The sequence below is a fragment of the Oncorhynchus tshawytscha genome, linkage group LG25, assembly GCF_018296145.1.
Source record: "Oncorhynchus tshawytscha isolate Ot180627B linkage group LG25, Otsh_v2.0, whole genome shotgun sequence".
NCBI lineage: Eukaryota > Metazoa > Chordata > Actinopteri > Salmoniformes > Salmonidae > Oncorhynchus > Oncorhynchus tshawytscha.
In genome coordinates, this window is record NC_056453.1 from 24934181 (window position 1) to 24961088 (window position 26908).

Below are 26908 nucleotides of genomic sequence, written 5' to 3' on the forward strand. Positions count from 1 at the left end.
AATGATGGTGTTGGTGCTGTAGTCAATGAACAGCATTTTCACATAGGTGTTCCTTTTGTTCAGGTGGGGTTCAGGTCATCTGTGGATCTGCTGAGGCAGTATGCGAATTGGAGTGGGTCCAGGTTGTCTGGGATGATGGTGTTGATGTGAGCCATCACCAGGCTTTCAAAGCATTTCATAGCTACAGATATAAGTGCCCAGGGGGCAATAGTCATTTAGACAGGTTACCTTTGTGTTCTTGGACACGGGGACTATGGTAGTCTGCTGGAAGCATGTAGGTATTACAGACTGGGTCAGGGAGAGGTTGAACATGTCAGTGAAGACCTGCCAACTGTTCAGCGCATACTCTGAATTCTCTTCCTGATAATCAGTCAATATTAAAGGTCTTACTCACTTGGGCTACGATGAGCGTGATCACAGTCATCCCGGACAGCTGGTGCTCTCATGCATGGTTCAGTGTTGCTAGCCTCAAAGAGAACATAGAAGGTATTTTGCTTGTCTGGTAGGCTCGCGTCACAGGGACAGCTTGCGGCTTGGTTTCCCTTTGTAATCCATGATTGTTTGCAAGCCCTGCCATATCTGATATGCATCAGAGCCGGTGTAGTAGGTTTCGATATTGGTCCTGTATTGACGCTTTGCCTGTAGTAGCGGAATTTTATATATGGATTAGTGTTCCACTCCATGAAAACATCAACTCTTGCTTTTAGCTCAGTATGGATGTGGCCTGTAATCCATGGTCTCTGGTTGGGATATGTACGCATGGTCACTTTGGGGATGATGTAGTTGATGCACTAGTTAATAGTTAATAACTGAGGTGGTAAACTCCTCAATGCCATGGGATGAATCCCAGAACATATTTCAGTCTGTGCTAGCGGAAAAAGTCCTGTAGATTAGCATCCGAGTCATCTGACCACTTTGAGCAGGTCATTGGTACTTTTTGTTTGAGTTTTTGTTTGTAAGCAGGAATCATTAGGATAGAGTTATGGTCAGATTTGCTAAAAGGAGGGTGAAGGAGAGCTTTGTGTGCGTCTCTGTGTGATGAGGAAAGGTGATGTAAAAAAAGATTCTCCTCTAGGCGCACAGGTGACATGTTAGTAGAAATCAGTTTTCCTGCATTGAAGTCACTGGCCATTAGGAGTGCTGCCTCTGAGTGAGCATTTTCTTGTTTGGTAATGGCCCTATACAGCTCATTGAGTGTAGTCTTTGAGCCAGCATCGTTTTGTGGAGGTAAATACTATGGTCTACAGCTTATCATGAAATATTTTAACTCAGACAAGCAGAATATTAATATTATCAATCGTGCACAAGCTGTTGTTAACAAAGAGACACACAATGACTCAGCGAAACATAGGATATTACAGTTCTTCAGATCACGTTGATAAGAGCTCATCCAGTTTGCCAATAGAACAGAGGGTAGAGGCGATTTATCCACTCTCTGATGTAGTCTTGTTAGGTATCCCGCACACCGGTCTCTATAGTGCCATCTCATCTTTCTTTGAGTGTCTGGGATTTGGGCCTGGTCTGAATAATCAATGTCTTTTGCCTCCGGAATTCTATAGAAATCCTCGTCCAAATCGAGGTTAGTGAGAGCTGATGTCCAGAAGCTCTTTTCAGTCATAGGAAACATTAAGTTAAAGTTAAGATCAGCATGAAAAAATACACAAATTAGCACAATTGCCCAGAAGTCTGTAAAACGAGGACTATTCCCTCCAGCGCCATTCATCCATCTGCTCATACAAGATGTGTTATACCAAAGGATATGTAAAAAGCTTTCAAATAGCTTATTAAAGCTATCCAGACTTTGATATTATAGTTGACCAATGCCCACTGCCATTCAGTAACCCACTGCATCAGATGTAAAGAGAAGAAGTGTTCAAAAGTGTAGCCCCTCTGCCCCCCTCTCGTCTCCAGTGCCCGGCCCTCCAGTGGGCATCCTGTTCCCTGAGGTCCGGACCACCTCGTTGCGTCTCATCTGGCAGTCCCCGTCTCAGCCAAACGGCATTATCCTGGGTATGTGATTTAACCTTTGACTCTGACCACACCTTGACCTTTCACCTTTAACCTGTCCAGACTCTACAAGAATGACCCTCTCATACAGCAAACAAAAAACAACACTTATTTTGACTATGATAATTACAAATAAATCAACTTTGGACCTAGCATCGTGGAACGAGCCTGATCCCTTTGTCCTCCATTTATGTGTCAGACAGAATCACGTTTCATGCTGAGTCCCTGTTTCTTTTTTAGGGGACATTTTGAAGAACATTTGAAGGAGTTTATCATAGCTTTTCTTTCTGACTCTCTCTCTCTCTCTCTCCTGTCATGTGTGTTTCCTTTCTCCTCCTCTCAGCCTATCAGATCACGTATCGTTTGAACTCGAGCAACAGCAACACGGCCACAGTGGACGTGCTGAACCCGAGTGCTCGTCAGTACATGGTGACGGGCCTGAAAAAAGATTCCATGTATGTGTTCCGCATCACAGCCCAGACACGCAAGGGCTGGGGAGAGGCCTCAGAGGCACTGGTGGTCACCACCGAGAAGAGAGGTAAACATATGAATTGAAACATATGTCAGATGAAGTATTGTATCACATTAGTGTATAACCTATTGTACTTGGTGAACGTACCAAAAAGGGAGGTTACTATGGAAACATGGAAATATGCGTTGTAAGAAGAAGTAGTATAAAACATTAGTATGGGAGTTATTGTACTTTATAGAACATTACAGAAATGATTGTATATTTTGAGTACTTAGATGAAGTTTTATGTGACGTTTCCATGTGAGTTATTGTGCTTATAGAGCATACCACAGAATATTGTCTACATGTGTTAGAGTGCAGACAGGTTTATATTCTCAGTGTTGACACAACATGCTAGAGTGGCTGAGGTGAGTCAGTCAGCTCTGTCAGTCACTTACAATAAACAACAGAGCATTCCAACGAGTTCAGAAGAAACTCTCATCTCATCTGATAGTAGTTTACAGATTCAGCACAAAGGTTTTACATGAGTTATTTTCCACCCAGTTACATCTGCAATAATCAGCTATTTGTTTTGTGTGTTTATACAAGCACTTGAAGTTAGTGAGTATTGTAGGCAATTGTCTTTTGAGTATAGTATAAGTCATTTATTTAACCCGATAAAAGCTTGTACGCAGATAACTATAATGTAGCCTGAAAACTGTTACCGACCAAAGAACATGGGCATGTTGTTAACGTTATTTCCTCTCTCTCCTCTCTCTCTCTCTCTCTCTCTCTCTCTCTCTCTCTCTCTCTCTCAGCTCGCCCCCAGCCCACCAATCGTCCCATGGTGCCCCAGAAGGATGTTCAGGCCCGCAGTGTGTTGTTGTCATGGGAACCAGGCAGCGATGGCCTCTCTCCGGTCCGCTACTACACCGTGCAGCTGAGAGAACTGCCCGACAGCAACTGGACTATCCACTCTGCCTCGGTCACCCACGAGGCCAGCTCCTACATAGTTGGCAGGTACAGTGTGCACCCTACCTAGCACCCTACCTAGTGCACTAACAGGGGGACATAGTGGAAAGTTTTCTGAGATTTTAGAAAAGTTTTCACATTTTTGAGATTTGCTTGGAACGGCTGCCCTAGATGGAAGTTGAATAGTTGAAAAATGTCACATGAAAAATGTCACTGAGAATGATGTTGTCTTATGTTCCATCGCTTCATATTAGGCTGAAGCCCTTCACCTCCTACCAGTTTCGAGTGAAAGCCACCAATGACATAGGAGACAGTGAATACAGCGAGGAGAGTGAAGCTATCACGACACTACAGGACGGTAAGAGACTTAACCTCTTTTCACTTTGGGGTATCTTACTGCATTGAAAACAAAGATCCTTGTGAACATCATATTATCCGCACATGATTTGGTCTTCATTGTCCTTGATTTCGCCACATTGACCCATAAACCATTTCGTAGGCAGGGAGTCTGTCATTTATGTTTTACATCAGTGCTGGGTTCCAATCCCTCCCTGAATAGAATGTCAGGATGACTTAAGGTATTGAGGTGGTGAGGACGTTATTGGCAGTAGAATAGCTGAATAGAATGTCAGGATGACTTAAGGTATTGCGGTGGTGAGGACGTTATTGGCAGTAGAATAGGTGAATAGAATGTCAGGATGACTTAAGGTATTGCGGTGGTGAGGACGTTATTGGCAGTAGAATAGGTGAATAGAATGTCAGGATGACTTAAGGTATTGCGGTGGTGAGGACGTTATTGGCAGTAGAATAGCTGAATAGAATGTCAGGATGACTTAAGGTATTGCGGTGGTGAGGACGTTATTGGCAGTAGAATAGCTGAATAGAATGTCAGGATGACTTAAGGTTATTGGCAGTAGAATAGGTGAATAGAATGTCAGGATGTTATTGGCAGTAGAATAGCTGAATAGAATGTCAGGATGACTTAAGGTATTGCGGTGGTGAGGACGTTATTGGCAGTAGAATAGGTGAATAGAATGTCAGGATGACTTAAGGTATTGCGGTGGTGAGGACGTTATTGGCAGTAGAATAGGTGAATAGAATGTCAGGATGACTTAAGGTATTGAGGTGGTGAGGACGTTATTGGCAGTAGAATAGCTGAATGTCAGGATGACTTAAGGTATTGCGGTGGTGAGGACGTTATTGGCAGTAGAATAGCTGAATAGAATGTCAGGATGACTTAAGGTATTGCGGTGGTGAGGACGTTATTGGCAGTAGAATAGGTGAATAGAATGTCAGGATGACTTAAGGTATTGAGGTGGTGAGGACGTTATTGGCAGTAGAATAGCTGAATAGAATGTCAGGATGACTTAAGGTATTGCGGTGGTGAGGACATTATTGGCAGTAGAATAGCTGAATAGAATGTCAGGATGACTTAAGGTATTGCGGTGGTGAGGACGTTATTGGCAGTAGAATAGGTGATTTGTTCATCACTATCTGTGTTTGCTGTGTGACCAGCCGAACACTCCAACAAAAACACTTACAACCAAACAATGTCAACCAAGCAGAACTAACTTTAACTAAAGAAAGGTTCCTTCCGCAAATCATTCCAATAGCCCTTTTGACTTGTTTATCAAAGGGTGAGGTGGTTTCTTTCTTTGTGTGTTTGTACAGCGTGAATACCACTGCGTTAGTCATTTGTGCCTGGGTGGTAGACCTTTGCTACCATTCCTCCTGGGGCTGCACGTCTTCAGCTGTGTTCTCTGTTTTCTCTCCTGTTCCAGCCCCGGACGAAGCCCCCACAATCCTCTCTGTCACGCCACACACAACTACATCCGTGCTGATTCGCTGGCAGGTAAGAAGAGGTGTGGTGATTGGTCCTGGTGTCGGTCTTCCTATCCTCAGTAAAACCCAGTCATCTGTCAGTCAATGGGCGGTAATGAGAGGGCAGCGAGGTGTATAGGGTGTACTTAGACTGAGTGGAACACACACCTCCTCCTCTTCTCCTCTCTCTAACACTAACACCTGAATTAGCAGACCATAAAAGGGAGATGGAGAGTTCAAAGGTTACCGCCTGTAGGAGTTTTACATCTAGACATCCAAGCGGTTATTGCCAGACTCTCCTCTCTTTACCCTTTCTTCTGGTCCTGCTGTCTCGTGTTTTATGACGGGGGAATTTCTCTCTGTGTGAGTCAACCATGGATGAGCTCTTCATCTTATTCCTGTTGTACACTGCATGTGGTTGTGCATAGGAGGGCCGACCATAACTGAGATGAGGCAAAGGGGAATTACAGGGGAGTCATGAAATAATTGATGCACATTTCAATTGTGTTTAAATAAAAAGCTACAGTTGAAGTCGGAAGTTTACATACACCTTAGCCAATTATATTTTAACTCAGTTGTTCACAATTCCTGACTTTTAATCCCAGTAAAAATTCCCTGTCTTAGGTCAGTTAGGATCACCACTTTATTTTAAGAATGTGAAATGTCAGAATAATATTAGAGAGAACAATTTATTTCAGCTTTTATTTCTTTCATCACATTCCCAGTGGGTCAGAAGTTTACATACACTCAATTAGTATTTGGTAGCATTGCCTTTAAATTGTTTAACTTGTGTCAAACATTTTGGGTAGCCTTCCACAATCCTCCCACAATAAGTTGGGTAAATTTTGGCCCATTCCTCCTGACAGAGCTGATGTAACTGAGTCAGGTTTGTAGGCCTCCTTGCTCGCACATGCTTTTTCAGTTCTGCCCAGTTCTGCCCAGTTCTGTTCTATAGGATTGAGGTCAGGGCTTTATGATGGTCACTCCAATACCTTGACTTTGTTGTCCTTAAGCCATTTTGCCACAAGTGGAAGTATGCTTGGGGTCATTTTTCATTTGGAAGACCCATTTGTGACCAAGCTTTAACTTCCTGACTGATGTCTTGAGATGTTGCTTCAATATATCCACATAATTTTCTTCCCTCATGATGCCATCTATTTTGTGAAGTGCACCAGTCCCTCCAGCAGCAAAGCACCCCCACAACATGATGCTGCCACCCCTGTGCTTCACGGTTGGGATGGTGTTCTTCGGCTTGCAAGCCTCCCCTTTTTTCCTCCAAACATAACGATGGTCATTATGGCCAAACAGTTCTATTTTTGTTTCATCAGACCAGAGGACATTTCTCCAAAAAGTACAATCTTTGTCCCCATGTGCAGTTGCTTCCGGCGCCGACAGAGATGGCCGCCTCGCTTCGCGTTCCTAGGAAACTATGCAGTTTTTTGTTTTTTTACGTGTTATTTCTTACACTAGTACCCCAGGTCATCTTAGGTTTCATTACATACAGCCGAGAAGAACTACTGAATATAAGATCAGCGTCAACTCACCATCAGTACGACCAAGAATATGTTTTTTGCGATGCGGATCCTGTGTTCTGCCTTACAACCAGGACAACGGAGTGGATTACATGCAGCGACCCAAAAAAACGACTCAGAAAAAGAGGGAAACGAAGCGGTCTTCTGGTCAGACTCCGGAGACGGGCACACCGTGCACCACTCCCTAGCATTCTTCTTGCCAATGTCCAGTCTCTTGACAACAAGGTTGATGAAATCCGAGCAAGGGTAGCATTCCAGAGGGACATCAGAGACTGTAACGTTCTTTGCTTCACGGAAACATGGCTAACTGGAGAGACGCTATCCGAAGCGGTGCAGCCAGCTGGTTTCTCCACGCATCGCGCCGACAGAAACAAACATCTTTCTGGTAAGAAGAGGGGCGGGGGCGTATGCCTCATGGCCAACGTGACATGGTGTGATGAAAGAAACATACAGGAACTCAAATCCTTCTGTTCACCTGATTTAGAATTCCTCACAATCAAATGTAGACCGCATTATCTACCAAGAGAATTCTCTTCGATTATAATCACAACCGTATATATCCCCCCCAAGCAGACACATCGATGGCTCTGAACGAACTTTATTTAACTCTCTGCAAACTGGAAACGATTTATCCGGAGGCTGCATTCATTGTAGCTGGGGATTTTAACAAGGCTAATCTGAAAACAAGACTCCCTAAATTTTATCAGCATATCGATTGCGCAACCAGGGGTGGAAAGACCCTGGATCATTGTTACTCTAACTTCCGCGACGCATATAAGGCCCTGCCCCGCCCCCCTTTCGGTAAAGCTGACCACGACTCCATTTTGTTGATCCCTGCCTACAGACAGAAACTAAAACAAGAGGCTCCCACGCTGAGGTCTGTCCAACGCTGGTCCGACCAAGCTGACTCCACACTCCAAGACTGCTTCCATCACGTGGACTGGGAGATGTTTCGTATTGCGTCAGACAACAACATTGACGAATACGCTGATTCGGTGTGCGAGTTCATTAGAACGTGCGTTGAAGATGTCGTTCCCATAGCAACGATTAAAACATTCCCTAACCAGAAACCGTGGATTGATGGCAGCATTCGTGTGAAACTGAAGGCGCGAACCACTGCTTTTAATCAGGGCAAGGTGTCTGGTAACATGACTGAATACAATCAGTGCAGCTATTCCCTCCGCAAGGCTATCAAACAAGCTAAGCGCCAGTACAGAGACAAAGTAGAATCTCAATTCAACGGCTCAGACACAAGAGGCATGTGGCAGGGTCTACAGTCAATCACGGACTACAGGAAGAAACCCAGCCCAGTCACGGACCAGGATGTCTTGCTCCCAGGCAGACTAAATAACTTTTGCCCGCTTTGAGGACAATACAGTGCCACTGACACGGCCTGCAACGAAAACATGCGGTCTCTCCTTCACTGCAGCCGAAGTGAGTAAGACATTTAAACGTGTTAACCCTCGCAAGGCTGCAGGCCCAGACAGCATCCCCAGCCGCGCCCTCAGAGCATGCGCAGACCAGCTGGCCGGTGTGTTTACGGACATATTCAACCAATCCCTATGCCAGTCTGCTGTTCCCACATGCTTCAAGAGGGCCACCATTGTTCCTGTTCCCAAGAAAGCTAAGGTAACTGAGCTAAACGACTACCGCCCCGTAGCACTCACATCCGTCATCATGAAGTGCTTTGAGAGACTAGTCAAGGACCATATCACCTCCACCCTACCTGACACCCTAGACCCACTCCAATTTGCTTACCGCCCAAATAGGTCCACAGACGATGCAATCTCAACCACACTGCACACTGCCCTAACCCATCTGGACAAGAGGAATACCTATGTGAGAATGCTGTTCATCGACTACAGCTCGGCATTCAACACCATATTACCCTCCAAGCTCGTCATCAAGCCCGAGACCCTGGGTGGTTCCTGACGGGCCGCCCCCAGGTGGTGAGGGTAGGCGAAAACATCTCCTCCCCGCTGATCCTCAACACTGGGGCCCCACAAGGGTGCGTTCTGAGCCCTCTCCTGTACTCCCTGTTCACCCACGACTGCGTGGCCACGCACGCCTCCAACTCAATCATCAAGTTTGCGGACGACACAACAGTGGTAGGCTTGATTACCAACAACGACGAGACGGCCTACAGGGAGGAGGTGAGGGCCCTCGGAGTGTGGTGTCAGGAAAATAACCTCACACTCAACGTCAACAAAACTAAGGAGATGATTGTGGACTTCAGGAAACAGCAGAGGGAACACCCCCCATCCACATCGATGGAACAGTAGTGGAGAGGGTAGCAAGTTTTAAGTTCCTCGGCATACACATCACAGACAAACTGAATTGGTCCACTCACACAGACAGCATCGTGAGGAAGGCGCAGCAGCGCCTCTTCAACCTCAGGAGGCTGAAGAAATTCGGCTTGTCACCAAAAGCACTCACAAACTTCTACAGATGCACAATCGAGAGCATCCTGGCGGGCTGTATCACCGCCTGGTACGGCAACTGCTCCGCCCACAACCGTAAGGCTCTCCAGAGGGTAGTGAGGTCTGCACAACGCATCACCGGGGCAAACTACCTGCCCTCCAGGACACCTACACCACCCGATGCTACAGGAAGGCCATAAAGATCATCAAGGATATCAACCACCCGAGCCACTGCCTGTTCACCCCGCTGTCATCCAGAAGGCGAGGTCAGTACAGGTGCATCAAAGCTGGGACCGAGAGACTGAAAAACAGCTTCTATCTCAAGGCCATCAGACTGTTAAACAGCCACCACTAACATTGAGTGGCTACTGCCAACACACTGTCAATGACACTGACTCTACTCCAGCCACTTTAATAATGGGAATTGATGGGAAATGATGTAAATATATCACTAGCCACTTTAAACAATGCTACCTTATATAATGTTACTTACCCTACATTATTCATCTCATATGCATACGTAGATACTGTACTCTATATCATCGACTGCATCCTTATGTAATACATGTATCACTAGCCACTTTAACTATGCCACTTGGTTTACATACTCATCTCATATGTATATACTGTACTCGATATCATCTACTGTATCTTGCCTATGCTGCTCTGTACCGTCACTCATTCATATATCCTAATGTACATATTCTTTATCTCCTTACACTGTGTATAAGACAGTAGTTTTTTGGAATTGTTAGTTAGATTACTTGTTCGTTATTACTGCATTGTCGGAACTAGAAGCACAAGCATTTCGCTACACTCGCATTAACATCTGCTAACCATGTGTATGTGACAAATAAAATTTGATTTGATTTGATTTGATAACCGTAGTCTGGCTTTTTTATGGCGGTTTTGGAGCTGTGGCTTCTTCCTTGCTGAGCGGCCTTTCAGGTCATGTCGATATTGTACTTGTTTTACTGTGGATATAGATACTTTTGTACCTGTTTCCTCCAGGATCTTCACAAGGTCCTTTGCTGTTGTTCTGGGATACATTTGCACTTTTCGCACCAAAGTACGTTCATCTCTAGGAGACAGAACGCGTCTCCTTTCTGAGCGTTATGATGGCTGAGTGGTCCCATGGTGTTTGTACTTACTAGATACTAGATGAACGTGGTACCTTCAGGCATTTGGAAATTGCTCCCAAGGATGAACCAGACTTGTGGAGGTGTACAATTTTTTTTCTGAGGTCTTGGCTGATTTCTTTAGATTTTCCCATGATGTCAAGCAGAGGCACTGAGTTTGAAGGTAGGCCTTGAAATACATCCACAGGTACACCTCCAATTGACTCAAATGATTTCAATTAGCCTAGCAGAAGCTTCTAAAGCTATGACATCATTTTTCAAGCTGTTTAAAAACATCCGACTTCAACTGTAGCTAACTAGAAATTAATCAAATGTCTAGTTAGCTAGCTCAGCTTTGTAAATATGACTGTCTGTGAGAGAGACTATGTTGAACATGTCCTAATGGTAGTCTAACATTGTGTCGTCATCACAGCCTCCGTCTGAGGAGAAGATTAACGGTATCCTCCTGGGCTTCCGGATACGGTACCGGGAGCTCCTGTACGACCGTCTTCGCAGTTTCTCCGTACTCACTGCCAACAGCCCCTCTGCTACCTGGGCCGAGCTCACCTGTGAGTAACAACCTTCCCACAACCTCCTTGTAACTTTTCCACAACCTCACATCAACCTCTCCACAAGTCCCCTACAACCTCTGCACAAGATCACAAGAACTCCATCAGAACATATACATAACCTGCCCTCCTTGTCTTCCTGTAACTCTGTGGTTGTGCATCTTACTCTATAGTCTCTCTTATAATCAGTTATAATCAGTCCTATCTTTTGTTTAATGTAAAGCTGTTATGTTATATCTGCTCTGACTGTGTGATACATCATTTCTCTTTGATTCAATTATTGTGGGTTTCTCTAACTGTGTGAGTAGTCACAGAGTGCATTAACGCAATGACATGTCTCTCCTCTACTCATGCCCTCTCTCTTCTGGCTGCCCCCTCTCACGCTCATGTTTGACCCCTCACCTGCTCCCTCACAGCCCCCTACAGCGTGCGAAACCTGAGCGAGTCCTCTCTCACCCAGTATGAGCTGGATAGTAAGTCCTCACAGGCCTGCCTACGCTTCACACTCTGTCTCACTGCTGATGAAATACACACTGAACACCACTGTGCCCTAGTGATGGCACACACACTGGCACACACACACATTCATTTAGTTATAAAGCAAAAGGAAGTTAGTCAGTGTGTAAGCTCTAGCCATGTAGATGATGTACCCAGCTGCCTTGTCTTGTGTGTGTCAGGAAATGCAGAGTGAAAATTGAGTTGACTAAATCTAATGAAGTCGTTACCATATTTGTTTGTCTGTTCTGACAGTGAGCTCAAACAGACCACTGTGTGGGCCCTGAATTAAAGACGCCTTGTCTACGGTCTATGTGGATATTGTATCTTCAATAGGATTCACCAGGAAGACTTGCTTGTCCAGTCCAAGGTTTATGGGCTCACGTACTTGTATTTGCTTTGTCAAGCATCACAAGACCAGACGGTCACATATTTTCAGTGTATTTCTTTCCAGTACGCAACAACTACTCAATTACATCCTTGGATAGATTCTAACTGCCGCATAAGACATATTTACAAAATCAACAAATGTATTTTCTGGCATGTATTGATCGCCCTTACAAAAGAGTTTTCTTGCATCAAGGATCCTTCCTGTTCAAATAAAGGTGAAAAGAAATGTTGGGGTGATAGTAGGTTGTTGGTTAATGTCAATGTTGTTCCTTGTTCTCCAGACCTGAGCAAACACAAGCGCTATGAGATCAGGATGAGTGTTTATAATGTCATGGGGGAGGGACCAACTAGCACCCCACAGGAAGTGTTTGTAGGAGAGGCAGGTAAGTCGCTCAGTGAGGTAGGGAGGTTACACACAACAATCTCTCTCCCTCTCCCCCCTCTCTCTCCCTCTCCCTCTCTCTCTCTCTCTCTCTCTCTCTCTCTCTCTCTCTCTCTCATTTAAATCCTTACCTCAGGACCTGAATTGTAGAACTATAGACTATCCAGTATAGTAGAACTATAGACTATCTGACCACCCAGTATAGTAGAACTACAGACTATCTGACCACCTAGTATAGTAGAACTATAGACTATCTGACCACCCAGTATAGTAGAACTACAGACTATCTGACCACCTAGAATAGTAGAACTATAGACTATCTGACCACCCTGAAGGCAGGGGATTATTCTGCTTGTCGAGCTACTCTTGGCAAATGTTTATTGGATTGGTACCATTTACAAATGTATTCAGGTTGCAGGATAAGTTTTTTATTAAATTTGACTGTGTGAGCCTGTGCATAAAGTGAGAGTAGTTTTCCCTGTTCTCATCTGTAAAGCTATCAGTCCACACACAGGCAGCTAGACAGTAGTGTTTCCAGAAGCAGTGAGGAGAAAAACCCACTCAACCTAATTACACTGATATTTCTTCTGTTTTGTTTCTACCTGGATTCTTGCTAGATTTTTACTCCTTCTTTTTTCACAGTACCCACTGCCCCACCTCAGAACGTGGCCATCCAAACAGCAACGGCCACCCAGCTGGATGTGACGTGGGAGTCTCCTCCATTGGACACTCAGAACGGAGACATCCAGGGCTACAAGGTAAGTTGGAGGGTTTCACAAGAATTCCATACCATAGAATTCTAATCATTTTAATCATTACAGTCAAAGTCATTCAAATGTAATAACAGTTACACGTTTCTGCGTGACTCTTTTAATCACAGTGGGATGTAAAGGCTATCTTTACTATGAGCTAATATGTGTCTGTTCCCCATATCTCCTCCTCCCTCCAGGTGTACTTCTGGGAGCTCCAGCGTAAGAACGAGACAGAAAGGCTGCGGACCCTGTTCTTGCCAGAGGGAGGGGTCAAGCTGAAGAACCTGACTGGATACACCACCTACATGATAAGTGTGGCCCCCTTCAACGCAGCTGGGGACGGGCCCCGGAGCCCCCCGACCAGGGGCCGCACACAGCAGGCTGGTAAGCATACTGTCATGTATACTGTGTACAGTAAACAGTATACTGCCATGTAAAGAAACCCACAGGAGTTGTCTGTGTCTTAAAATGAAAGGAAAGCAATTTTATTGACTTAAATTCAAATTCCTCCTCCAACCCTCAAACAGTCCAAGGGTTTCTATCTGTGAGCTTTTATATGATGTTGGTGTCAGCATGCCAAGCCAGAAATGTTAGAAACCACACGGCATAAACATCGGTTCCCTATCAATGGCCTCTTTCAGTCTCTTGACTCATCCGCTGGTTTCCTGGACAGTCTTGTTTGGTATGAAAATGTTTAGAGGCTATTTTATTCATTTTTTTTGTCTCAAAGCTCCTTCCTGTGGTTTCTTGGAAATGCTTTCTCTCTGGCACAGTTATCTAAATAGCAACAGAAGACAGTTGCCAGATTGTTTTTCCCTCCAAAGATCACCCCCCCCCCTCCTTTCTGTACAGTCACTGTAGAAATGTGTTTTTCATCTGATCCCCTTGTAAAAAAGGAACATTTTTGCAGTTTGCTGTGTTTGATATCTCAAGGGGGAGGGGAGGCGCAAAAGGGGTTGGAAGACACAGAGGGGGGATGTGCTCTGACCTTTTAGGCGAGAGATGGAATAGATGGAAGCAGATGACAAGTGTGTTGAGGAGAGTGTTGAGGAGAGGGCAAGAGATGGAGGAGAAGAGATACACAGGGCTGATAGCAGGAGGCTCATCACACAATGAAGCCTGTGTTTGAGGGTTACAAATAGTCCTACTCAACGACGTAAGAGAACAGGAGAGCTGTGTTCTTTGTACAGTAGTAGTGTCACAAGCTCATCTATGTCACTAGCCTATTATTACTGGAGCTTGATGGTATGATGGCTGTCATGCCCTGGGGACATTAAATGACTCTAAAAGCAAACAAACAGCACATCATCAATAGTTTTGAAATGACTTTGCGTCTTCAAAATCGAGAGCATCCATCACATGCACACAGAGGCCTGGGTTCAGAGGCTGAGACAATAAAAAGGGCTTTGGCTAATGCGAGCCGGAAAGGGTCATAGAAGCAGAAGCCTATCTCTTGTTTCTGTAGTGTGAGGCAGCTTGATGTACAAGTACACCCCCTGGACGCTAGTCTATCACAGGGCCATCCTAATGTACACAATCCAAAATATAACTGTACATTCCTCTGACCCCCTAACCTCTGACCTGTGTGTCCTCTGACCTCCAGCCCCCAGCGCTCCCAGCTTCATCCACTTCAGTGAGCTGACCACTACTTCAGTCAACGTGTCCTGGGGTGAGCCCACCTACCCCAACGGCATCCTGGAGGGCTACCGGCTGGTCTACGAGCCCTGCACCCCTGTGGACGGTAAGACACCCCCCTCAACCTGTTCGACGCATCCCACCTCACATCTGACAACTCACAATTAATGCCCATCTCTGAGGATGCATTCCAAATTACACCCAATTCCTATGTAGTCCCTGTGGGACCTATGGGCCCTTATCTAAAGTAGTGCCCTATATAGGGGAATAGAGTGTCATTTGGGACACATCCTGAGTCTCTCTCACTGTATGAGGGTAGGCTAAACATCAACATACCTAATAACTACATTGAAAAACTATATTTTTCCATTGCTGAGTGAGTGGTGGCCATTATTTCCTTTGTTGACGCCAAATAGCATGCTGAATCAGTTGATAATGTTGCTATGTTAACCCTTTTCATTCATTTCCCATGTATGTCCCAACAACTGTTGGAGTGTGCCTGTGTCTGTATGTGTGTCAGTGTGTGTGTGTGTGTGTGTAATACCCAGTCCCTGGGTATTAGCCCCACTCTAAATGTGGTGTGTTTGTCTAGAGTCTACCGTGGCCTGTGCCGACTGTCTTCACTCCCCCTCCCCCCCAGGCGTCAGTAAGATAGTGACGGTGGACGTCAAAGGGGCCCCGTTCTGGATGAAGATCAAGGATCTGGCTGACGGGGTGACCTACAATTTCAGGATCCGGGCCAAGACGTTCACCTATGGGCCTGAGGTGGAGGCTAACATCACCATGGGGCCTGGGGAAGGTTCGTATACCTCTAGCTGAGGCCCATATCCTGACTTGCAATATGCACACTTAACTCAACCTTCTATGTAAATCCTTAATTGACATCAATGAATGATGTACACATGCCAGAGTGTGCGGATCTCAAGTTAAGCTTAGGCCCTGTATATGCCCTAATATTTTGAAGGTATATTGAGGTTGCCTGACCCTACAACCTTTCTCTAACCTTTGACCACCATGCAGGAGCCCCCGGCCCCCCTGGAGAGCCCTTCATCTCTCGCTACGGCTCAGCTCTGACCATCCACTGGGCTAACGGTGACCCCGGGAGGTCGCCTATCACACGCTACGTCATCGAGGCCAGACCCTCAGGTATAGACACCCAACACGTGACATACTGGACTGGACTCCACTTGCTTAACTTATTACTTTTAGCTTCTAGTGGAGCAAAGGGCCTCAACGGTACATCTCCAGCGAACTATGTTCTGGACAGTTTTCATTTCTGGAGCCAGTGGACATATTGGATACTTCCAGATGGATCCACAGTTTACAATCCTTTCCAATCATGCAATCTGTTAACCCAGCTTGGTACTTGCTTCGACAGGAATAATGTGATTTAGAATAGGGTGTCAATATGGTCCCAACAGACGGTGATGTTTACTCACTATTCTTTTAATGGAGTATTGATTGGGGTGCAGCGGAGCTTGAGACGTAACGTCAGGCTTCGCCTGTGATTGACAGCTGTACAGCGGGAATAGAGGAATGATGGATGGAGGCACATCGAGAGAGATTGATTACACCACTGGTGACTTGAGGAATGGGTGGATGGGAGTAGGGGGCACTGAGCCCCAGATGTTAAGAAAGTATCATGCAGATTCACTTGGTAGCATAACGAGTGAGCCTGTCTAACCACATCAGTAGGACTACTCAGCTGTCCATATTACTAGTTACTATGGCACAGTTTTTCATTGTCAGGAAAATACTCCTGGCGCTAATACAGATTAACTTTACCCTTCATATCTTCACGACGTCACTAGTGACATAAACTTTAAATGAACTCTGGTGTTGGCTGATGTTCTTGAGCATTCCATAAACGTCAAACTCCTCGGAAGATGTATGGTTATTAGCACTTAGCCCTTATGGATTCTGGCAGCCATTACAAAAGCAAACATGAAACATCCCATAATATTCCATCTTGTGAATCATACCTACTGTCTTTTTATACGGTTGTATACCTCTCAAAGACAAGAGAGCAGTATGGGAGATTTACAATATATGAATTGCATGATGTTTATATGGTTTGAATTACCTTGGATATAGCCAGATTATGTTTTATACTAACATACAGACTTTTAAATGGGCTTTTCTATCGATTATATAATGACTACTTTCAGTCTCGTTTACCACAGTTTTTTCATGTTTGATTACTACTCATCCAAAAACCTTCTTCTACTTCTTCTACTCTGCCAACAGATGAAGGCTTGTGGGATATCTTGATCAAGGACATCCCAAAGGAAGTGACGTCATACACCTTCAACATGGACATTCTGAAGCAAGGGGTTAGTTATGACTTCCGGGTCATTGGAGTGAACGACTACGGCTACGGATCTCCTAGTCCACCCTCAGCCTCCATATCTGGTGAGTTATTTCATATATCTATGTCCCAAATGTCACCCTATTCCCTTGTGCACTGCTTTTGACCAGGGTCCATAGGGGGGACATTTGGGACACAATGGTAATTGAGCTTTGGGTTTTCATGTTAATCAATGACAAAATCTTACCTTGTTTTATAGAATTTAAGAATAATCAGTGTAACAGAAAATATATTGTTTTCAGAAGCTACCTTTGCGTCAGTTCTCCCTGCTCTGTCCTTGTGTTTAGTCCAGTTGTTATATTGCCTGTGTTCTTCTCCTCCAGCCAAAAAGGTGGCGCCGTTCTATGAGGAGTGGTGGTTCCTTGTGGTGGTGGCTCTCGTGGGACTCATCTTCATCCTTCTACTGGTCTTCATCCTTATCATCAGAGGACAGAGCAAGAAGTACGCCAAGAAGTCTGAATCAGGTGAGAGGTCGAGCGGAAGACATGATCAGCATCATATTACTAGACAACAAGGTCTTTGTTATGTTGCTTTTTATCTCAAAGATTCTGTATTTCTATTCTACAGTGGTCTACTTTTGGCATATAGCCTACGGGGGGGCAAAGGGGAGAGAGAGGGAGAAGTGGTGCATAGAGAGAGAGACAGGGAGAAATGAGAGAAAGAGACAGTGATCTGTAGAGGAGGAGTATAGTAGGGGGCCTATCTAGATGTGCAGTCTGCTCCTCTCTGACATCAGCAGGTATTTCCTCTGCCTCAGCACTTCTCTCTGCTGTGTGGCGCTGCCAGTGCCAGGCTGCCAGGCTGGGGCAACCCACGGGACTGAAACACAAGAGGTCCTTTCTTCTCTTCTCTCCCTTCTCTCTCGTCTCTCGCTTCCCTCCCTTCTCTGTTCTCTAACACAGAGATACTATCACATACCCCCTGTAACCTCCCTCATGGAATACTGGACTGGTGCAAGTTTACAAATCAGCTCGTTATAGTGACTAAATGTTTGCAGAACGGCAGCTTGGCCGCCAGATGCCCTTGGAGGGGTCTGCTGTGTAAGGGGGGTAGTATATGTTTGGACCCTTGGAATCTGTGTTTAGATGCCTGGCTAAACTCACCTAATATACTGGTGATGACATCATTGTGGTATTTCCAGTCACTCTAGTTTCTATAGAACTCAGCAGTAACAGTAGTAGTGGTAGAGTACATAACATAGCATATGCATAACATCCATTCATGAGCCATCTTCTTGTGTTTCTATAGAACTCAAAGTGTATGTCCCAAATGGCACACTATTCCATATGTAGTGCACTACTTTTGATCAGGACCCATAGGGTGCCATTTGGGACACAGACAGACATTTAGTAACAGTACTAAAGCTGATCCACCCCCTAAAAATGTTTTTTTTTTAAACAGTGCTAGAGTGGGCTACTGTACATGACATACATACTACAACATCCATGCATCCTCTTCACAGCATCACTAACCCCCACCTGCCTGTCCGTCCATCCCTCTGGCCTGTGGTCACACAGTGTCTCCCTATGTGTGTTCATCAGGGAACAACTCTAACTGTAATGCCCTGACCCATGGAGATATGGTCAGCCTGGACGAGGGACGCTTCCCCGCCCTGGAACTCAACAACCGCCGGCTGTCCGTCAAGAACTCTTTCTGCCGTAAGAACGGCGTCTACACCAGGTCAGTAACTAGTATGCTAGCTGTTCTGGTAGACTTCCAGGCATTGCGCTAACGCTAGTTAGCTATGGTTCGCAAAACTACCTTCAACTACCTTCAAACTGCACGCAAACATGAAAATGGTATCCATGAGTTCATCTGACTTATTGTCAAAATCCCATTAAATTGACTGGTTTGAATATGTTTATGGTACTGTATAGTTACACAATACTAATGATTATGGTTCTGTGTTTGTCATTATTGAGGAACACTATGACTTCATGCCTTGAGAAGTCCAAATGAGGCTGATGGCTGGATGGAAAGGACTTTATGCTGTGATGGATTGGAATGGATACTCCTATAAAGCTCTGTTTCCACTGTAAAACAGTACACACAGAGAACTGCTGCTTTTTCTAATGAGGCAGTATATTACAGACCTGGGTTCAAGTACTATTTAAAATCTTTCAAAAACATTAAGCATTTGCTTTAGCTTGCGTAGTTTGCCAGATGGGCAGGATCTGTACTTTTGTGACTATTCTATTGGTTCCATTGCACCAGGCAAGCTCAATCAAGCCCAGCCAAAGTATTTGAAATTATTTTTAAATAGTATTTGAACCCAGGTCTGGAATATTCCACTGTCCACAGCTTAACTGTTGATGAGTTCATTACCTTGTCTCTGTTAATCTCATTGTCTGGCACCTTGGACCAGTGATCTTGATGGCAACTGACCAAACTCACCAGGAGGGACTGAATATGGATTGAGTCACAGTTATAAACCCATGACCCTTTATTTTCCATTATATGATCACCCCAGTTGCAAAGCTACTGTTAATTTACCAAAGTTACCAGAAATGTCTATAATTTTGGTAATTGATGGTAATTTTTACTTGGAAAGCATTCATATATAGTATTTTTATAAAATAATATATATATATCTGTGTCCATATTGTCCATGAGTTTCTAGTGGACACACCATATGGTTCAAGAGAAAATAGATCAATTCATTTAAAAAGCATCTAATCAACAATGGTATTCATATTAACTCTGCAACTCTTCCAACTATCGACTTTTTTCACAATTGCCATCAGTTTGGCGCCAAAACATTTACATCAAAGACATAGTAACATAGTAAAAAAAGGGTTTAATAAAATATATAAAGGATCATTTCATGCTGAAACCCTCAACCCACCTTTTGGGGCAGCAGGGTAGCCTAGTGGTTAGAGCATTGGACTAGTAACCGAAAGGTTGCAAGTTCAAATCCCCGAGCTGACAAGGTACAAAATCTGTTGTTCTGCCCCTGAACAGGCAGTTAACCCACTGTTCCTAGGCTGTCATTGAAAATAAGAATTTGTTCTTAACTGACTTGCCTAGTAAAATAAAGGTAAAAAAATATATATATTTATATATTAAACACCAATGGTATTCACTAATCTAGTGGTTTATATTTAGGATGATGTTTTACAGCTCTGTCAGTATTCTAAAATCATCTTATTTGATTATTTGCTGTTTTTTACATGTGATAAGGCCCCACAGAGGGCCAGAGATAATTAAAGACACCTGTGATAATCTGAAGTACCCAACAAGGTACAAGTTACCAAAATCCTGGTAGTTTACTGGTAACGTTAGAAAGTTTCCAGCAGTAATATACCCTCCCTTTGCAACCGTACCCAGTGTGTATTCATATTGTCTTGCCATATTATGAGCGATCACAGCATTGCCACTATTGAAATTTGTCTTTTCACTGTTTCTTTCTGTGTTTTATCAGTACGTTAGGAATGACCACCACATTGCAATATATTGCAGGCTCTGTGTGGAGTGTGTAATTGTGTGTGTAGTATTGCCAGCGCGATGGTATTAGGTTAGAGGAGATAGTATTAAGATGAGTGTGACTGACTGACTGTGTGAGCATCCCAAGTAGAGCACTAAATAGGGAATAGGGCTCCATTTGGGACTGACGGCGAGCGAGCTCACAACAACCAGCTGGAGAGCCAGGTGCCCTCTGCTCCGATGCTCTGATGCTCTGATGCTCTGATGCTCTGATGCTCTGATGCTGTGCCCGGGGGAATTAGCCCTGTCCTTGATCCCCGGGAGGTGTGTGTGTGTGTGTGTTTGCCCTTGGGAAAGGATCAAAGGTGCCCTGGCCTTTGAGGAGCAGCCAGCTAGCCAAGTGAGAGCAGGGTTGAGAAGAATGGTGAGAAGAAGGAGTGAGAGGAGAGGTGAGAGGAGGAATGCTCAGATGTACCTCTGCTATCTTTGAACTCCTCATAGCTGAGGTGTAGGGAAGGGAATAACTGGTAATTGTCCTCTCGAGCGGCTAGATGTTTTTTTACCATTCGGCCATCAGATTTGCCACCAATGCTCCTTATAGGACACATCACTGCACTCTATGCTCCTCTGTAAACTGGTCATCTCTGTATACCCATCGCAAGACCCACTGGTTGATGCTTATTTATAAAACACTCTTAGGCCTCACTCCCCCCTATCTGAGATATCTACTGCAGCCCTCATCCTTCACATACAACACCCGTTCTGCCAGTCAGATTATGTTAAAGGTCCCCAAAATACACACATCCCTGGGTCTCTCCTCTTTTCAGTTCGCTGCAGCTAGCGACTGGAACAAGATGCAACAAACATAAAAACTGGACCGTTTTATCTCAATCTCTTCATTCAAAGACTCAGTCATGGACACTCTTAATGACAGTTGTGGCTGCTTTGCGTGATGTATTGTTGTCTCTACCTTTTTGCCCTCTGTGCTGTTGTCTGTGCCTAATAATGTTTGTACCATGTTTTGTGCTGCTACCATGTTGTACTGCTGCCATGTTGTGTTGCTACCATGCTGTGTTGTCATGTGTTGCTGCCTTGCTATGATGTTGTTTTAGGTCCCTCTTTGTGTAGTGTTGTCTCTCTTGTCGTGATGTGTGATTTGTCCTATATATATATATATATATATATATATATATATATATATTTTAAACATTTTTAATCCCAGCCCCCATCCCCGTAGGAGGCCTTTTGCCTTTTGGTCGGCCGTCATTGTAATTGAGAATTTGTTCTTAATTGACTTGCCTAGTTTAATAAAGGATAAATAATGTTCACTTATTTTGGTGGTTTACGAGAGGGTAAAGAGTGTGCTACCCCTCTCTACATTTGAGAACTGTTAAATATTTCACACCTCACTCACTCAACAGTGGATGAGCATCTGAGTGATGGGGGAGGGAGGAGGGGGGAGGGAGGGGGAGGGAGGGAGGGAGGGAGGGAGGGAGGGAGGGAGGGAGGGAGGGAGGGAGGGAGGGAGAGGGTGGGCCTGTTGAGCAGAGCTTCCTCTGAATTGTTAAACAGGCAGTTTATCATAATCTCCCACAGGGCCGACAATAACATTTCTTCACATTCACTCCTTAACCCTGTCTGCTCATAGCAGGGCTATCCCAGCCATGACTAATCTTGTGGAACTAGTCCTTTCTCACAGGAGAGACTATTGTGGAACCAGCCCAATGTGTATCTGCATCTTGTTGTAACGTCTAGTGCGTGAGATTAGCCCAGGACCAATAAGGAATTTGAATTAGTAGTGGAGATTTGTATAGATCTTACTGCAGAGGGGAGAATGTGATGGGACAAAGTTACAGGTTTGTCATTGAGAGTTTGTGTTGACATTTTATTACACAGTGAACTGCTTTTTATCTAAATGACGAAGGGAGTCTTGTCTATGTCAGTCTGGGGACTTTAAGGTCAACAGCAGACAGACATCAGACTTGGGCCGGGCTGGGATAGGCTCTGATCCAACAGCAGACAGACATCAGACTTGGGCCGGGTTGGGATAGGCTCTGATCCAACAGCAGACAGACATCAGACTTGGGCCGGGCTGGGATAGGCTCTGATCCAACAGCAGACAGACATCAGACTTGGGCGGGCTGGGGGCTCTCCAACAGCAGACAGGACTTGGGCCGGGCTGGGAGGCTCTGATCCAACAGCAGACAGACATCAGACTTGGGCCGGGCTGGGATAGGCTCTGATCCAACAACAGACAGACATCAGACTTGGGCCGGGCTGGGATAAGCTCTGATCCAACAACAGACAGACATCAGACTTGAGCCGGGCTGGGATAGGCCCTGATCCAACAGCAGACAGACATCAGATTTGGGCCGGGCTGGGATAGGCTCTGATCCAACAGCAAATGGACAGCAGACTTGCTCAGCAATTCCTCCAACGGCTCCAGGAAGATGGATGTTAGCGTTGTCCAGGTTCCAGACAGCTGGGATGTGACAGGGGAGACCTGAGCTAGCTCAACATGATCCGGACCTTATCTGGAGGAGCAAGGAGAATGTTGCAACTTATGTTGCAACTTGTATCGCGTATCAAGCGGTGCAGTCCTTCATTAGTGACTGTATGTCCTCCTCTATCTAATAGGGCTGTCAGCAAGGTCACAGTGTTGGAGGTTATAGGATCAAGGATCTACTAACAGCCATTTATGGGCCAAAATGAAAGGTCCTGAACTCCCCTTTCTGAAAAGTACTTTTATTCTCATGGCTAACTACCAGGAAGTTTGAAAAGACAGGCTGAGTTGGCGGGAGCTTATGTTCATGACAGCTCTTGTTAAACAACTTGGAGGCAGTGAGCGGTGTTGCACTAAAATCATGTCAAGCAAATTTGGTGATACACAAAGCAACTCAAACAACATGGAAATTGCGTCAATTATATCCTTTTTTTAAATGATTTTTTATATACATTTCCCATTTTGCAAGTCTCTTGTGATGCAGTTCACAGCAGCACTGATGGATGTGTTGACTTGACAACTGCCTCTGAGTTTTCAATGACCCTTCCCCCCTTTTGTTCCATGCTGGCTGAAGACCTAGCTAGCTATGAACACCAGACACAGATGAAGACCTAGCTAGCTATGAACACCAGACACAGATGAAGACCTAGCTAGCTAGTAACACCAGACACAGATGAAGACCTAGCTAGCTAGTAACACCAGACACAGATGAAGACCTAGCTAGCTAGTAACACCAGACACAGATGAAGACCTAGCTAGCTAGTAACACCAGACACAGATGAAAGAGATGAAAGAGTAAACACTGAAGTATCTTTGCCATAGATGAATGGGGTAAACTTTTAATTATATTTGCTGACAACTTAGTTAGATATCGGAGAGTAGAGTATCTAGCTATATAAACCACGCCTTCTGTGATGTTGGTTATAAGGCTGTACTTATTTAAATTAGGGAAGAGAATATCATGTTACCATTGGTGTATTCCAATGAGAGTTAAGGTGATGTCACCTTGTCCCCTTAATAATGAATGCAAGTGTTTGACATGCGGGAGGAGACCAGTGACTTTATGATCAAACTTTATCAATGTAGAAGCAACAGTCATTTTATATACTTTGAGCTGGTTTCCTTCAAACATCATCCAATTTCAAGAAAAACATTATTTGGACTGTTCATGACCTTTAACTTATAGAAAATGTCAATAATACATGAATAGATTTCCATTGTGCTCATTTCACTCCTGTATCCAAGTGTATTAAATGTAATCTTGTTACAAATTATTAACAGTATTAGATGGAATTGAATTGCAGCTCTCTCCGTGATTTCTCTAAAGGGTCGGGATTTAGTTCCAATTTGTTAGCACCACGCCCGTGATTACCCCCCACATACACACACACAATGTGTCAATTACAGAGCCCCTGATACAGAAGGACAAGAAATAAATAAATGTACATTACTTTTCTGGGAGGGGGGGGGGTCCCCAATTGTCAAATGTTGGGGAATAAGAGATTTGAAAGTCTAGGTTTCAAAGTTTGGTTTTGGGAATGCTCTCAACCTCTAAACAAAATATTTGTGGAAGAAATATTTATGCAAAATAAGGTTGATTTTGGACTGTAAAACTGAACAGTTTGGTGTGGCCTGAGGGAGAGAGAGAGACAGACAGTGAGGGAGAGAGAGATTGAGAGAGGCTGTCCCGGCCAAACCAACCAGGGCCAGTCAACAAAAACAGATGTCTGATTGTTTAACAGGCTTAGGGACAGAGGGAGGACAATGTGGAGGAATTTATGCAGAACGCAAAGCCATTCTTTTTTTCACCGAATTTTAAGAAGAACCCTTGAGTGCTTTGAGAGAGCTGTTCTGAGGGCACCACTTGTGGGTGTTGTGAGGTCTCTCTCTCTCCCCTTCTCGCTCTCATAACAAGCATTCTCAATACCCTCCCCTTGACCCTATCCACTACACTTATTCACTCACTCCACTGCTCATAAAGATCCCTCACTCCATACTCATAAATCGTGCCCTTGTAAACCTCCACTCCACACTTGTCTATGAATGGAGAGGTTTTTAAAGTGTCATCCATGAAACATGGCTGTTGACTCGTACATGGATTCATGTGGATGATAACTTTTACAAGAGAGCGAACAAAAACCTAACCTACACATCCTGAGCCTTCCTATGTGAGACTGCATGGGGATTTCTGCCTATGCAGTGAGCTCCTCCACTCCATAAGGGTTCAATTCATGAGTTGGTCACAAGGCTAACTGTGCCTGCCATTGCCTGCCATTGCAGCCCACAGTGTTTAATCAGAAGAGATGATTCATACTGAATGCAGGCAGGCTGGGATCTAATGGCTGTCCCATGATCCTGATAATAAACAACCCCACCTTACCCCCCTGCCCCCTACCCACCACTACCCAAACAAAAAGTGAATGTAGTGTCTCCATCAGATATTAGAGGGAACAGTATTTTTATCCCTTGAAAGTAGACTATTAGTGTTAAGTGCCTGGAGACAGTTCAGTACATTTCACTGATCATCAGTGTGTATCCTTCAACTGTTTCCCTGGTTCCTTTCATGCAGTTTCTCTGTGCCATGTCACTCTGATGTGTGAACAGGATTTTTTTTAGTGATTTAATACAAATTGCTTAAGAGGATGGAACTTTCTGTTTCCAAAACGCTATATATCCATTTTCAGAAATGTTGGTAAATTAGCTTGTACTGTTTAAAAACCTATGAAAGAGATTGGTGTGTTTTTTCACTATCTAATCATGGCATGGAGTTACTCGATGACAGCATGTATTTGTTTAAAATCGATCACTTGATGGTTTCATCTTACAGTATATATATACATACAGTGGGGCAAAAAAGTATTTAGTCAGCCACCAATTGTGCAAGTTCTCCCACTTAAAAATATGAGAGAGGCCTGTAAATGTTAATCATAGGTCCACTTCAACTATGACAGACAAAATGAGAAAAAAATCCAGAAAATCACATTGTAGGATTTTTAATGATTTTTTTGCAAATTATATATATATATATATATATATATATAAATATGGTCCTGTCTCCTCAGGTCTCCTCCTCGGCCCAGCCCAGGCAGTCTAAACTACTCTGATGAGGATTTGAGCACCACCAAGTACAACGATCTGATCCCAGCTGAGACCAGCAGCCTGACCGAGAAACCATCTGAGATATCAGACTCTCAGGTACCAACAGTATGTACTACTACTCTTAACGTCTCCCATCTCACTGTCTGTCACACTGTCTGTCTGTCAACATATTGAATCCCTCTGCACCTCACCTTCACATTGATGCCCCGCCCCTAGATGTGGATCTAGGGGTGGGGCATCAGAATTTCCCCCACTAATGGTTAAGATTAGGCCTGGGGGAGGAGCAGCTATATCCTAGATCTGTACCTAGAGGAAACAGCACGCCGGAGTGATTGGCTCAGTGGATTATCCAGGCGCCTGGTTGTGATCTAATGTAACCTTGTCTGTGAGCACACTCAGGGCATTGATAGGTTTGGATGTGAAATGTGTCCCATGTCTCTCCTGGTCTCTATGGGGCTGTCAGTCTGAGCTGGAGGCAGGTTCTGGGAGTAGGGCCAGTGGCCAGTGCCCAGCGCTGGTGGTGGTCGGAATCAAGCACAGAGGATGCACATGCACACATACACACAGACTGGAGTGTCGGCTGCGTTCTCAGGCCCAGACTGGATTCCTTCCACAGCCCTGTCCTCGTCTTGGGCAACCGTTACCCATAATGCCCTTCAATACCGGTCCCAGTCTGCTGTTGGCATCTGCTGAATCAGAGGGACAGACAGGGCTGGTGCCCAATGAACAGCTTTCATCAATGGACTGGATGTCTCTCTCGCTTCCTCTCTCTCATCTTTCTCTCTCTCTCTGCTTCTCCTCTCTCTCTTTATCTCCCTCTCTCTTTATCCCTCAGATCTCAAATTAAATTTTATCTCGCTTCACATTTTGATCTTTTTCCTGGCTGGCTCGTTTTCCCCTGTGTCTATACTGATCCCCTTGTTGCTGTCTTTGTTCACGCTCTTTCCCACCTGTACTCTGCTCTTGTGGTT

The 26908-nt window shown here is 44.6% G+C and overlaps 1 protein-coding gene across 8 annotated transcripts in view; it reads left to right on the top strand.

Annotated features, from left to right (window-relative positions):
* sdk2b (sidekick cell adhesion molecule 2b) overlaps nt 1–26908 on the top strand; it is a 474295-nt gene that overhangs the window by 434211 nt on the left and 13176 nt on the right. For 2 of the 8 annotated variants that reach the window (XM_042306157.1, XM_042306161.1), the window contains exons 28-44: nt 1912–2010; nt 2351–2545; nt 3277–3478; nt 3685–3788; nt 5212–5282; nt 10755–10890; nt 11307–11363; nt 12057–12158; nt 12800–12915; nt 13107–13293; nt 14513–14650; nt 15137–15343; nt 15565–15690; nt 16792–16956; nt 17236–17376; nt 18430–18592; nt 25901–26042. In XM_042306157.1, the coding sequence (XP_042162091.1) occupies nt 1912–2010; nt 2351–2545; nt 3277–3478; nt 3685–3788; nt 5212–5282; nt 10755–10890; nt 11307–11363; nt 12057–12158; nt 12800–12915; nt 13107–13293; nt 14513–14650; nt 15137–15343; nt 15565–15690; nt 16792–16956; nt 17236–17376; nt 18430–18592; nt 25901–26042 (2351 nt within the window). The remainder of the gene's footprint in view (nt 1–1911; nt 2011–2350; nt 2546–3276; nt 3479–3684; nt 3789–5211; nt 5283–10754; nt 10891–11306; nt 11364–12056; nt 12159–12799; nt 12916–13106; nt 13294–14512; nt 14651–15136; nt 15344–15564; nt 15691–16791; nt 16957–17235; nt 17377–18429; nt 18593–25900; nt 26043–26908) is intronic. The other 6 variants (XM_042306158.1, XM_042306163.1, XM_042306159.1 and 3 more) reach the window with 5 other exon arrangements.